This window comes from Acinonyx jubatus, chromosome E2 (assembly GCF_027475565.1).
Source record: "Acinonyx jubatus isolate Ajub_Pintada_27869175 chromosome E2, VMU_Ajub_asm_v1.0, whole genome shotgun sequence".
NCBI classification, from domain to species: Eukaryota; Metazoa; Chordata; class Mammalia; order Carnivora; family Felidae; genus Acinonyx; species Acinonyx jubatus.
The window spans coordinates 26,373,471-26,387,241 of NC_069396.1; the positions used below are offsets into that span (position 1 = coordinate 26,373,471).

The following is a 13,771-nucleotide window of genomic DNA, read 5'->3' on the forward strand; positions in this document are numbered from 1 at the left end:
CTCGAGCTGCCTAGGGCTTTTCCAACCCGGAACATCTCAGGGCCTGCAGTCCTCCTGGATGACCACTTCAGATCGCGAGGGACCTCGGGGCCACCCCCGACCACTACGTCCTCCACCCTGACCAAGTGGGCCGAGTTCTCAGTGAATACTCTGGAGCTGGCCTGGGCTTTGGGAGCAGTGAGCTCAGAGCTCTTACTCTCAGCACGAGGAAAGGCAGGTGTATGGCTCAGGGTGGGGCGGACAGGATTCTCCAGGGAACTTGATGGAGAGTCAGCAGCTTCCCCGTTCCACCCCCAGGCCCCTGGGCCCCAACAGGACATCTCTCCTCCTAAATACCAGCATGGAAAAGACTGCTAAAAGCCCCTTCTGGTACCCACAAGCCTGGCCCCTGGAGTAGGCTGTCAGGAAACTGTCTCAGGTGCACAGATATGATCCTGGCTACAAACCTCAGACGTGGCTATGGAACGCCCACCCCCACCCCTGTGTAGGGAGATGACATCCCAGAAATATGCCCTGTGTCCTGTCCAACAAGGCTGGGGCCCCCTCACCTCACCTGCCTAAGACAGGGCGCACCACCAGGCACGCAGCATCTGTCCTGCCACGCCTCTCCCAAAAGGTGAACTGGAAAAGCACGTAAGTCCTCAGAAGTGTTTGTTATGGGGCTTGTAATCGTTCTGGCGGGAGTGTACGTTTCATCTGTGGCTTGGGGTGTCGGGCACTGGAGGATGAATGCAACGAGAGCTCCTCTGTCACCACACAGAGACCAGCTTTGCGTCCATGCTCCTGTGACGCTCTCCTACTCAGAAAACAGCATCGCAGGGCTCTCAGTTGACCCTCAAGAGGTCAGGACGCCAGGGTGGCTCAGTTTTATGAGCACCCGACTTCGGCTCAAGTCATGATCTCACAGCCTGTGAGTTCGAGCCCTGCGACAGGCTCTGTGCTGACAGCTTGGAGCCCAGAGCCTGCTTCAGATTCTGTGTCTCCCTCTCTCTCTCTGTGCCTCCCCCACTCGTGCTCGTGCTTGCTCTCTCTCTCTCTGAATAAATAAATAAGCAAAACATTTAAAAAAAGGAAAAAAAAAAAAAGACTACCCTGTGGACTCGGCCAGGTTCAGCCTGAGGTCACATGGCCAGGGCAGGTCAGATCCAGCTTTCTAGACGCCAACCCCACAGTCTGACCACCACCCTGTGCTGCCGGCCGGCGCAGGGGCCGAGGCCCTGGGTCTGATGGGCACACCCCAGGACTGGTTTTCCTGGGTGTCACAAATCACCACAACCTCAGCAGCTTCAAACAAGGCCTATCGTTGTCTCATCGTCTTGGAGGTCAGAAGTCCAAACTCCATGGCACTGGGCGGCAGTGAAGGTTTTGGCAGGACCACTCTTCCTTCCTATGCAGATCCGAGGGGAGAATCTCTTCTCCTGCACTTTCCAGGTTTAGAACTGTGCTCCTTGCACTGCTTGGCTCCTGGCCAGTCCTCCATCATTAAGGCCAGCGGTGTGGAGAAAGTGAAGCATCTTGATGCAGGGCATTCCATTGCCTTCTCCCGGGCTCTGTGGTCAAGTATCCTTCTGCCTCCCCCCTCGTAAGGATACATGTGCTTGCATTCAGGGCCCCCCTGGCTAATCCAGGACAAAGACCCCATCTCACGTGCTTTACCTTAATCACACCTGCGGTCTCTTGTCATCTAACACTTCTAGGTTCTAGTGCTTAGGATCTGAATATCTTTGGGAGCCGTTATTCAGCCTAGTGCACACACACACCCCCATGGTCTTGCAGCCCTACGTTTGTCAGAACTGTTCACTGTGCCCCTGAACACTTCCTCTTCCCTATGGAAAGCCAACTTCAACATCCACTGCTCTGCCCTCAAGCTTTCCAAGAACACACCGCTTCCAAAGCACTGGGCTTCGGCTCTTCCTCAGGGCTCCCGCCGGCTTGATTGCATCAGAACCCCAGCACTCAGCACTTCTCTGCGTCTGTTCCTTCTTAGTTTTTAAAAACTGAACTTGAATTTCATGTAACACACATTCACTGAGAAAAGTCAGAGAAGCAGAAGAGCGAACAGAAGTAAAAAGCACATACAATCCTACTCATCGGAGGAAACCACTGTTAAGATTTCTACTTAGGTTCTTTCATCTTTTTTCACTGCTGATCTACATACTGAAAAAGGCTTTTTTCTTTCTGAAAACAAAAAAACAGTTTTGAGACATACTTTTGGACTCTGGAGCCAGATATCCTGGTTCACATTCCAGCTAGCCACTTAACATCTGTGTGACCTTAAGAAAGTTACTTAACTTCTCTGTGCCTTAGTATGCCTTATCTATAAAAAGGAGGAAATAATAGCTGGTCCCTCCTAGGGTTGTTGGGATGAGTTAATACATAGAAAGCACTCAGAACTGTGCCTGGCACACGGCAAATGCCATACAAGTGTGATGTCACCACTTATTACATGTATAAGGGAGTGTCTGTCCGGATGAGTAAATAACCTGTGATGGCATAATTTGCAGCTGTTGGGGTTCCCTAGTATGATGGCACCCGCATTTATTTAACGTTCTCTGCTGTTAGGAATTCAGATTGCTCCCGTTTATTTTTTTTTTTTTTCTATAAACAACTATGGGATAAACACCCTTGAACAAACACCTCTGCACACATCTTTATTTGTTCCTAAAAATTCAACTGCTGAGTCACAGATCACACATATTTTTAACCTTCTGATACAGCATTGCCAACCTGCCCTTCATAAAAGCTGAGCCAGTTGCCCTCCGCATGGACAGTGAGGACAGCACGCCTGTCTCCACACGCCCCACCCTCACCTGTGGCTGGGGGCCCACCTGCGTACCCCTCCCCTCTTCAGACCACGCCCCCTCATTTGCATGCCCCCGCCCACACTGGAGCACACCGATGAAGCAGTGGAGTTTGCTGAAATGGATGAACTGGAAATGAGGATTTGGGATCCTATTTTCAGCCTGCTGGGATAAATCTGTGCTTCTCATTTTCCCCCACATGTAAAATGTGGGTCAACACACCTGCCAAGAATCAAACACTATTTAAAGGTAGTCTATGAAATTGTGTGGGACTACATATTCCATGCATTCAAATGACACCAAAATTCCAGACAGAACAGGCAAAAAGTTTTGCTTTTTAATCACACATTGAGTGTATTTTTAAAACATTTCCAACATCCAACATCAGGGCTCCCAAGGGACCATATCAGAGCCCCAAATCTGCCACTTTAGGACTCCAAACCATCTTGGAGACATATTGTTTGAGTGCAAATGCACATAAGCCATCACTTTCCTGTTTCCAAGTAGACTAATGTCCCACTTTTCCACATCATACTAAGAAATAAAAAAAACACTCAGCTACAAAAGGCACCAAGAGTCTGTCCTCTGAAGACTGCAGCAAGCTTGCGTGGGCACATGGGGGGCCGTGTGCTGGGGTCCTCCCAGTGCTACTGAGGTAGGGCCCTTATTCCCATTTTACTGATCAGGAGACGGAGGCTCAGAGTAATTACAAATTTGCTCAGGAGCTGAGAAACAGCTAGGAGACCGTTCTGGTTCCCAAATCCCTGCCCTCCTTATACTGCAAGACTCAGAGAGTCTGGAAAATGCTGGCTGCCATATGCATCAGTTACCTGTGAAACTTCCTAGAACAGCCCCTACCACCTGCTTCTTCTCTCTGCAACAAAAAGACATGCTCCGACTGGGCACAACAACTCATGGACATCCTTCCAGCCCCACAGGTGGGGGGCACCCGGCCTTCCCTACCTGATGTCAGAGCTGTGATGTCAGGCCAGTAGGGCCCAACTCTAGGAGTCATGCCCCATTTGTCCCACATGACGGGAAACTGAGGTCTCAGCAGAGTCCCCCAGGAGCACATTGCAGGGAGATCTGGATTGTGTGGAGAAGCCAGAGAAGGAACTGGAACATTTCAGAAGAGGCGCAAAGGGGAAGGGGGAGACCCTAGGACACTGAGGAGGTAGTTGGGGACAAAAGCCCCAGTCAACTGCGATTTGCTGACTGTCTGCCTGACACTGCACTCAGCACTGACACACACTCTCACAGCTAACTGCTGAAGCACACAACCAGGTAGGTACCATGATGATCCCATTTTACAGATGGGAAAAAGAAGTGAACAGCTTGAAGACTGGCCTGAAGCCGGGCAGTTAGAACACACGGGATGGCTCAGGACCCGGGTTTGAAACTGAGCTCCACCTTTTCCCAGCTGCATGAAGAAGTGACTAACCTCACCGGGAAAAGGGGCATGATGATAAAAGGGGAGAATGTGAAAACTGTAAACAGCTACAGAAGTAGGATTTTAGCAAAGAGGTTCAATGGAACAATTCACTAATATTGACACAGGGGGCAGGGAGTTACGGGCCTCTAAGGAATCCTCCCAGAGACACAACTGAGCCTGGACTCAAACAACGATTGAGCATTTGCTATTTGCCACCACAATCCACTTGGAACAACACTGACCTTGACCTACTCGTCATCCAGCAGGGGAGACAGGTCAGAATCTCACAGATGCATGTGAGCAGGGATAAGGTGGAGTTAGGGACAGAGCCAAACTCTCTAGTGGCCAACGAGCCACGGTAGGTGGAAGTTCTCCATGATGAGGAACTTTCCAGAAGGGAGATGAAGCCCAAGAGGTGCCCACCAGGGCTAGCCCCCTCACCCGTGCTATCTCAATGAGCCTCATGCCAACTCTCAGAGGGAGGGGTCAACAGTTTCATCTCTAAGAGGAGAAAACTGAAGCCACAGAGGTTAAGCAAGCTGTCTGAAATCACACAGCTGGTCAGCAGAAGGGCTGGGATTTGAACCCTTATCTGTGGGACAAGGAGGAGGACAGGATGGAGTTGCGAGGAAGGTCACAAAGACCACCAGCCAGAGGCTAAAGGGATGCACCGTCTCCCAGGGCCTGGTGAGAGGTGCAAGGCGGGGGGGGGCCTGTGACCCACGACAGTGCCCTAGGGGCTCCTGTTCCAGCCTGGCCAGGGGCTTAGAGAGTCCACCAGAACCAGGTAAGCCTGTCTGGTGAGGGAGGCGGGTCCCTGACCCCTGTACCCAGGAGATAAGGGCACATTGCCCTGGGACCCCAAAGCTGCACCCCCATTGGAGCCCCCATGAATGCCTCCCAAGAGCATTCTTCCTCCAGGGCCTTCTGGGGCCAAAGAGGAGAAGGGGAGGATCCAGAAGTTCTGCCCTGTGAGCAGGGCTCCCAACACCCACGGGGTTGTAAAAACTTTCCCTCAAGGGCATTAACTAGTGCAGTGGCCTTGAAGTCAGGTGGGCAGCCTGCCTCAAGTGAGCTCTACAAGGAAAAGCTGGTAAGGGATTGGAGGGAGGGCCAGCCCCACGGCTCATCCAACTAAGACCTGGCACTTCTGAGCACCTGGCCAGGTTTTCCAGGGCTTCGGAACAGCCCCCTCTTCCTTGTTTGTGAGCTTGCCAGGAGCCAAGAGACAGCAGCTGCAGGTAACTTAACTCTCACTCACAGCCTGAAACCTCACCAGACCTCCCCTCGCAGCTCCAGGCCCTCCAGCCTCTGCACCACTCACAGGGCCTATATGTAAGCTGGCCCCTCCCTCCATTAGCCTGCGATGCCACGTCTCTCTCCATTAATAGAAATTCTGTCTTTTAGGGTCCAGTTCAAACACTGCCATGTGTTCAAATCTCTCTGCTCCCCTCCAGCGCCCTCAGACTCCAACCTGTTTCCTGAACGCACCCCCACACTGCTGCCCGCTTCCCTGTCTTGTAACAGAGTTCCTGTGCTCTGTTCTCTGGCACCAGACAGTAAGGTCCTTGAGGTCAGAAACCAAAGTCTTCCAGGTGCCCGACTCCACACATGGCCCCAGGATACACTGAGCACCTTCACCGCCCAGGCCTGGGGGAGATGGTGGCCCTGGGTGTTTCCCTTTCCTAGCCCCCTTCCACCTGCCGGAGTCTCTCCACACAACCTCAGGAGTGGGAGAGCTCTCCCACCTTTCAGACACTGGGTCTCCTGTCCTTGCTCTTTCCTCCCCCACTTCTGGGCATACCCAGTGTCCTCTGCTGATCTCCAGCCACAGCACCCTGGATGTGGTTTGCAGCAGGGTGTCTGGCCGCTTCTCCAGAGGAGCCTCAAGGCTGAGAGCCCCCAGTCAGCAGGGTCCCATCTGGTTGCCCACTTCACAGACCACTTGGCCTCTACTCCCAGCAAGAAACTTCTAGGGAGAGGCGCTCAGATTGTTACAGGGAGCAGGAAATAAAAGGCCTATGGCAGGGGTCCTGTTGGGAGCCCAGGGAGCTCCTTCTTTACTGGGGGACGGCGACAGTGACTGGAGGGCAAGGGCGTTGAAATCCCTTCCGATGGCCTGGCTACAGCTCGGCTAGTCGGAGACTCCAAGGGGCCGCTCCCCTGACCCGCGCTCCCTCCTGCGGGACGCCAGCACCGCGGACTGGAGCAGGGCCGGGCGGGACACAGCCCCACGTCCTCTCTCGGAGCGGTGCTCCGCGCAGGAACAGAGAGCGCACAAGCTCGAAATTCGCTAGCATCCGCACCCCCTCCTCCAGCTCGAACCCGAGCCGCCCCAAACCCCGGCCAGCGCGCCGGTCTCCCGCTCCAACTCGGAAAGTAGCGGGCGGCGAGGGCCGCGCCCAGGGGCGGCGGCGGAGAAGGGCCGGCGGTACCTGTCAGCAGTTCGATCTTGTGTCCCAGCACCTTCATCTCCGCGCTGCGGCGTCGGGGAGCGAGCTCGGCCGAGCCGGGAGAGGAGCGCGGGAGGCGAGGAGCGAAGCAGCAGGAGAGCCAGGAGCCTGGCAGGCGGAGCTGCCGGGAGCCAGGAGCGCTCTCGCCGCCCCCCTCGCCGTTCTCCCCGCCCCCCCTCCAAAACCGGTTAAAAAAATCCACCAATTGCACGACCGCGCACCCCTAAAAGGCGCGCGCCGCCACCTGGTCGGGGTGATCTCCGGGAGGCGGAGGGAGCGCGCGGGCTGGGTGCGGGTGACACTCCCGGCGGCGGCGGGAGGGGGGGCCCCCGGCGCCTGTCGCCCGAACAAAGAGGCCTTGCCGCCCGCGCCTCCCCCACCGCGACGCCCGGGGAGGTCCCCGCGTCCGGCTGGGAGGGGGTACCGCCCTCGTAAGCCAAATGTGGCCCCAGAGAGAGGGCGCGCGGTTCGCCGAGTCTCGGGTCGCGAGGGGAGGCGGAGCAGGGGTGGCGGGCTGGCCGCAGCCGCAACGGCGGGGGGAGATGGGGAGAAAGACCGAGGGCGCCGCCGACTCACCGAGGGTGATGTGAACGAGACAGACGCGCAGGCGGGGAGCCGGGCCTCGGCGCCGCCGTCGCCAACGCGCGGGTGCAGGTGCGGGCAGCCGGGAGCCCCTCCACCTCGCTGCCGCTGCCGGGGGCGGAGGCTGGGCTGGGGGCGGCGCGCCGCGGGGGGCGTGCCCACGTGGGTGTGGTGGGCGTGGGCGCTCCGCCGGCCGGCTGGGCCCGGCAGGGTGGCTGCAGCGGAGAAGTCCCGGGCGCTCGGCTTCCCCCTCCGGCCACGGCGGGAGCGCCCGGCCGGTGGGTGGCCCGGCGGGCGAGCGGACGCCGCGGCACCCGAGCCTAGCCGAGACCCCCTGTGGACCCGCACGCTTCTAGCCTCTCGCAGGCGTCCGGGGAAAAGGTCAACCGCGTTCGACCTGGCGGGGTGCGGCGGAAGGCCCCTACCCTCCCGCGCCCCCTGCAGCCTTGCGGCGTCGGGTTCCCGGGGAGGGGGCGGCCTCTGCCTCCCTCTTTGTTCAGATTCCCGAGGGGAACCCCAGCGGTTGGGGACAGCGGCCTCCTCCGCCCCCGCCGCTCGCCCCCGCCCCACCCCGCCGCCGCCAGGGACCTGTTCGGGAAAAGCCCAGGGGGGTCGGAAAGAACTAGGTGCTCACGGGTCCTTGGAACCCCGTCCAGTTTTCAGACCCCCAGGGTTTCCTTGGGAGCTGGTGGGGGAGTAATGGTCTCCAGACAAAGGTGTTCTGGGCCGTCAGGGTCCCGCCCAGAGTGTCCCTGCTTTCAATTCACCCTTCATCATCTGAGCGGGAAGGGGATCTGGCACACCCTTGTGTTGCTCAGGCTCTCTCTGGTCTGGCTCAGGGACGTTGCTCTCACCTGTCACCCCAAATGAAGCAGCGCTAAAGTCCCTAGATGGAGTCCTGTAGGGAGAAATCTGATGACCCGGAAAAATTTACTTGGGCAAGACAGTTCAAAACAGTGCTTCCGGAGACGAGTTCTATTGAGGGCCGGCCAGTGACCTTGGTCAGGGATCTGCCTCTCCCAGATTCCAGCCTGTTTTGTGCGGAGTGAATGAGTTGGACCAGTCATCTGAGAGGTCCCACTGGGTGGGAGTTCAGGTGGATCCTGCAGCACCTCCTCCCCTTTGTCTGGTTTGTGGCAAGGTTCTGGCTGTCCCTTAGCTCCAGGCTGTGGTGGAGGCTGCCATGCCATTGAATGAACTGACTCACTGGTCTTGAGGAAGCTAGTAAGATTTGGTGGCCCCAGATGGGGTGCGTGCTCCTGCTCGGGGTACAGTATATAAACCACATGGGAGGTAGCAAGCTTGGCTTCTCCTTACAGCTCTGGGGCTCACCTTGGGGAAGTCCCTTTCACTTTCCACCTTTGTAAAAGGGATGGGGGAGGCCAGTGGTGACAGAGTGAACCCCTGTGTCCAAAACATCCAGGAGACTGTGGTTCTTACGTGTACACGTCTGGAGTCAGTCCTCAAGAGCACAGGCTGGTTCTACAATTTCCCGGCTGTGTGAGGTCCAGCAAGTTACTCACCCTCCCTGAGCCTCCATGCCATACCCTGAAATTGGGATGATGACCCCTCAGAGGGTTCTTGTAAGAATTAAATGACGGAACATAAAGAAAATGCTTAGCATAGTGTCAGACACATGGTTTAAGTGTTCACTAAATAGTTGCTATTGTTATTGATGATTAAATTGTTATGCCTGTGTTAGGGATTCAGGCTTCCCTGAGTTTTACCCTTTTCAATAAGGTCTGTCTGATGACAGACCTAGTCATGGAACAAAACTAATTGTTGGTTTTCTAGTAACGTAGTTCATGAGACCTAGCCTGTTCTGAATTCCCGGGGCGGGGGGGGGGGGGGGAGGGGAATACAGGCCCCAGGAGGATGTTAGGGCTGCCAAACAAAAGTTTTGACACTGTGACATGTCTGTGTGCAGAATGGCATCTACGATGGCCTTGAACTGATGTGCACAATCCACGAGGCTCAGATAATTCCTAAACCCCAAGTGAGCATTTGGGGGGGTCAGGTTGCAGATTTGAACCTGTGAAAGTGGACACTTAATAGCTGGTGAAGGAATGTAAGAACACCCACCCCCCACCCCTGAGGATGGGGGGCTTTTGCACCCAGCACAGATGCTTAGGGAATAAGCAGGCAGAGGGGGCCCTCGCCCCTTCTGGAGGAAATGGTCAGTCATGCCAGGAAAAGAGGAGTCCCTGCTGAGTCAGCAGAACAAGTTCTCAGTCCCTTCTGCTCCTAGGCTCTCTTCATCTTTAACACCCGCGCAGGAGGCATGATGTTTGAGGACAGGCTGGATGGCAGGGCTTTGAACAGAGGAAAACGGAGCACGGCAGAGGGCCAAGCTGTTGGCTGGAACTGGGGGTCTCTAAAAGGCACCCCAGCCTGGCTCCTAATTACCTGAAAGATGCTGCCTAAGTCGCTGCCTTTGCTGGGCTTCCCCTTTGCCGTTTGTCAAATGGGCAGGAGCCTGGCCCACACCACCATTGGAGATGAGACGCAGCCTTTCTGAAGACCTCTCTGAGCCTTCGTTTGCCCCTCTGGAAGTTCAGGCTAATGCAGCAGCCTGGCAGTTGCAGGAAACAGAGACCGACTCTGGCTAGCTTAAGCGAAAAAGGGCTTTGTTACAAGGAGGGCGGGCAGCTCTCTGGGTCTCAGGATCCGGGCCCAACACTGCAGCGCTGGTCTGGTGTCAAAACCACCACGGACGCTGTAGCTGGCGCCAGGGGCAAGGACACGGGACACTGCCATGCCTCGGGACCACGGCTGCCTCTGAAGTCTGAGTTGCTGCTATTGCTGCCGAGTCCTTGCCAGGATGGACTCTGTGTGCCCTTGGCTCCCTCCCTCGTGCCACTAGTTTCTCATTCACAGTCAAGAACGGGCGTGTCTGATTGGAGGTGCCCGGGTCGGGTAATCTGCCAAAGCTGCAAGGGAGGCTGGGAAAAGATGTGTTCGGTTCCTCTAGGAGGAGGTGGGCTCTGTCTCGTAGGAAGGGCGACTCAGATGCTGGTGGTCAAAACGGTGGCAGTGCCCACAACAGTGGGCTCGTGAAGCTGCTCTGAGATGCACACGAGGGCACTGACCTTGGAGCCTGGTGTGGAACGCACCACCCCTGGTCACTGAGATTCCCAGCCAGCTGCAAGTCTACAGTGTCGACGGGTGGTGCTTCTGCATATTCCAGTCTTTGATTTTTCAGCAGGTGAAAGACAAAAGGACCTTGAAAACAGTATGGCTTTCTGCCCTTCCAGATGCAAAGGAAGCTCGGTCCCGTTGCCAGGAGGACAGGTGACTGGGTTTTTCCATTGTGGTGATGAATTGGGCTGAGTCACCATTCCTCTCCGGGCCCCTCGTGACCATGACTGGAGCGAGTATAAAGAACTAGCAGGTGGGGTTGGAGGTGCAGACGGGCCTGGGGACACGGAAGCTTGCTCTCCTAGCAGGGGAGGGTGAGGCAGGGACCGTCCCCCACTCCCCACGCACTAGTCATGAGTTACAGGGCCTCAGGGAGAGAAGCGTGGATCCTTTTTCTTCTGTTAAAGGATTGGTTGAGTGCCTCTTTGGTGCCAAACCTCGTGTTGTGGGGTGCACTGGAGAACCAGAGTTGATGAGGGCATTGATTGACCTTGCTAAGGTTTATGCACTAAAGGAGGAAACCAGCTCAGAGTTCCATAATCTAGGTACTGGGCAAGCTGGTAAAATGTGTAATTGAAGTTACCATGCAGTAGGGTGGGGCCCTGGAGGGGTCAGCAAGGGCTTCCTGGAGGAAGAGGCATCTGAGCCTGCAGAGATGGAAAGTCAGCAGATGGAGATGAGAAAGTGGGTGATGGGGGAAGATACTATCCAACCATCATACACTGGGTCAGCCAGGCCTTTTGCAAAGCTCAGGGGGGCACAGAGCTAAACACAAGGCAGCTGTGCCCCTGCCAGGAGCTCCTGAATGGAAGTGGAGAATGCCATGCGTGTGTGTATGAGCAGATGGTAAAGAAGCTGGAGCAATGAAGTGGGCAAGGGTGAGCTTCTGGCCTCAGCCTGGCTCTGGAATTTCACCAGGCACCAGGTTAGCTGCTCCCCACTCCTGGGCCACCCTGGACCACTTGCTGGCAATGTTGCCACCCCCTTTCTCCCATGTGTGCAAAGACCCTCTCCTGCGGGGCCAGCCCTTGCTCTCCAGGCAACTCCAGACGCCCTACCATCTCCTCCCCCCTCCCACAAGGCAGCAGAACCCCCTCCAGGTCCCTTTGAAAATGACCCTCCACCTCCCCTGAAAGTTTTACCAGACACACGGAGCCAAGTTTGTGCAGAGTCAAGACAAGGGATGGATCTGGTAATATTTTTTAAGAATTCCAATAGTCATATATAATCAATGCAGAAAACTTGTAAGATACAGAAGGAAAAAATAAAAATTTCTCATAATTCCATTGTCTAAAGATTACCAGCGTTAAGGTGTTAACACTCTGAGGGGTATATCCTTCAGCACTTTATGTATATATGTGTGTGTGTGTGTGTGTGTGTGTGTGTGTTTCCCCCCAAAGAATCATACTGCACATATTTTTGGTGATCTTTTTTCCACTTGCTGGTATATCATGAACATTTACCCTGATAAAAGTTATTCTTCTACAGTGTGATCACATTAGCCGCACTGTCTTTATTGTGTGAATGCTTCATTATTTTCTTGGCCAGTCTCACCTGCCAGGCATTCCAAGTTTTCATTACTGGAAACAATATCGCAAGCAGTCCACCCAAAGATGCTGCTTTGCCCACATCTCTTGGATGACCTCCTAAGACCACTCTGCAGCCTCCCTTTGCCTGGCTGCTTGGTCTCTGACTTCTGTCAGTGCCAGCTCATCCATCCTCAGAAAGAGGCCAATGCCTGCTTCAAAGCCCTGATTGTCTCTGCACCTATGCAGGTGCTTGGGGGGCTCCTGGGGAAGGAGTGAAGTGGCTGCCAGGACTCAGCTTCCCCATGGAGCCAATATCATTTTAAAGCCTGAGGTCTGGATCTCGTAGTTGTACGATGTTGCCATCGGGGAGCACTGAGTGAAGGGCACACAGGACCTTTTCTTTGCAACTTCCTGTACTTGTTTGCAACTTCCTATAAATCTATAATCATTTCAAATAGCAAGCTAAGAAAAAGAAAACAACTGAGGCAGGTCTGAGGGTAAGCTATCTTGCCTGTCTTGGGAACTAAAGTTTTTATGTCCAAACTTTGGGACAAGGACCAGAGCTAAGTTTGGCTTAGCTGAACTTGCCTCAGTTTTCCCCGAAGGGTGGGAATTGTTCTACAGAAAGGCAGTCCTGTGCAGGGAGGAGGGTGGCCCTCCAGGCTGTCCTCTATCCTAACTCTCCTGCTGGCTCTGGCATGTGCTACCCAGCTCCAGCAGGGGGAGGGAGACCCGAGGGGCAGGAATAAGGTACAGTTTCCCCTGGGGGCTCCAGGGAGCTCCCAGGTACACAGAAATCTGGCAGGAAGCAGACAAAAGCTGACATTCTCTCTCTGGAGGACAGCAAAGCCATTTTCCTTCCCAAACAGGACACATGTGTCTGGAATGTCTGGAGGAGCCTCTGTCCGAAAGTTCTGGGGAGAAACAGCCCCCTTTCTGCAGTGTCGTTGTCCCAGGCCGACCCAAGCTTGAGCTAGACTGAGCATGTGCCGCTCCGGGGAGGACTCGGCCCGGTGGCCACCACCTGGGGGGCCGCTCTCCCCTCTCCAGGCCACAGTGTCCCCGCAGAGACCCCAGTACCACAACGACAGGGTTAGGTTGAATCAGAAGCTCCGACCAGATTTCCAGATACTAGAAACCGAGGCCGGTTCAGCTAAGCCAAACTTAGCATCCTTGAAGATGCTGTGTCAGGGGTCCCCAAGGCCACCCTCAAGCTCAGCGATTTGCTAGGAGAACTCACAGTGCTCTCAGAAAAGCCATCGCCCTCCCAGCGACTTTATTTTAATGAAAAGACATAGAGCAAACTCAGTAAAGAGAAAAGATGCACGAGCAGAGGCCAGAGACACCAAGCACAGGCTTCCAGGCGCACCTCCCACCCACGGCGGGTGGAGTCACATGGGGACACACTGAATTCTTCCAGCACCAACGTACCAACCAGCGGCGCTCACCTGAGACCTGGTGTCCTGTTTGTACTGGGCGTCAGTCATGTAAGAATGCATCAGCAGTGTCGCTGCCTTAGCTCAGTCCCCAGGCCCCACGAGATCCACTGATGCACTGATACAGCGTGGCCTGGGCCTCAGGCATTCCAAAACAAGCATTCTCCATAGGTCCTATTGTTACTGCCAACTATCTGGCCAAACTGATACAGTGTGGCCCAAGGCCTCAGACATAACAGAAGCCGCTAATTGGCAGGACCTTCCAAAGGCTCAGGGGTTATCTCCCAGGAGAGGTCAAGGGCCCGTCCTTTCTTTGTCAAGTGCGGGGATTTAAGCAACCTAAGCCTGCTGAGTTAAACCCCTATTGCACCGACGCCAGTCATTTATTCTGCCACATGTC

General features: G+C 55.2%; 2 protein-coding genes across 7 annotated transcripts in view; both read right to left on the reverse strand.

Annotated features, from left to right (window-relative positions):
• Positions 1-13,771, reverse strand: part of NDRG4 (NDRG family member 4) — an 80,000-nt gene that overhangs the window by 35,766 nt on the left and 30,463 nt on the right. The window contains exon 1 of one of the 6 annotated variants that reach the window (XM_053210359.1): positions 7,263-7,414. The exons of 2 other annotated variants lie outside the window; for them this stretch is intronic. Coding sequence is in view for 2 of the 4 variants with exons in the window: in XM_027075886.2 (XP_026931687.1) it covers positions 6,669-6,705 (37 nt within the window). In the remaining 2 variants the exon portion in view is untranslated. Of the gene's footprint in view, positions 1-6,668; positions 6,861-7,262; positions 7,415-13,771 lie in introns of those variants that run through there. 3 more of the 6 variants (XM_027075886.2, XM_027075887.2, XM_053210356.1) reach the window with 3 other exon arrangements.
• Positions 6,910-10,025, reverse strand: LOC113604430 (basic salivary proline-rich protein 2-like). Its single transcript, XM_027076517.1, has 3 exons — positions 9,903-10,025; positions 7,263-7,856; positions 6,910-7,200 (listed from the first exon to the last, which is right to left on the reverse strand). Exons 1-3 carry the CDS (start codon positions 10,023-10,025, stop codon positions 6,910-6,912), a joined length of 1,008 nt encoding a protein of 335 aa, XP_026932318.1.

Excerpts from the sequence above, each read along its gene's own strand:
- LOC113604430 (XM_027076517.1), bottom strand. The coding sequence starts at position 10,025 with ATGGCAGTGTCCCGTGTCCTTGCCCCTGGCGCCAGCTACAGCGTCCGT. Across the intron at positions 7,857-9,902 it reads GAGAGCTGCCCGCCCTCCTT|GTCCCTGGCGGCGGCGGGGT; the intron begins GTAACAAAGCCC and ends TTTCCCGAACAG. Across the intron at positions 7,201-7,262 it reads TCTCGTTCACATCACCCTCG|CCCGCCACCCCTGCTCCGCC; the intron begins GTGAGTCGGCGG and ends GGCTGCGGCCAG.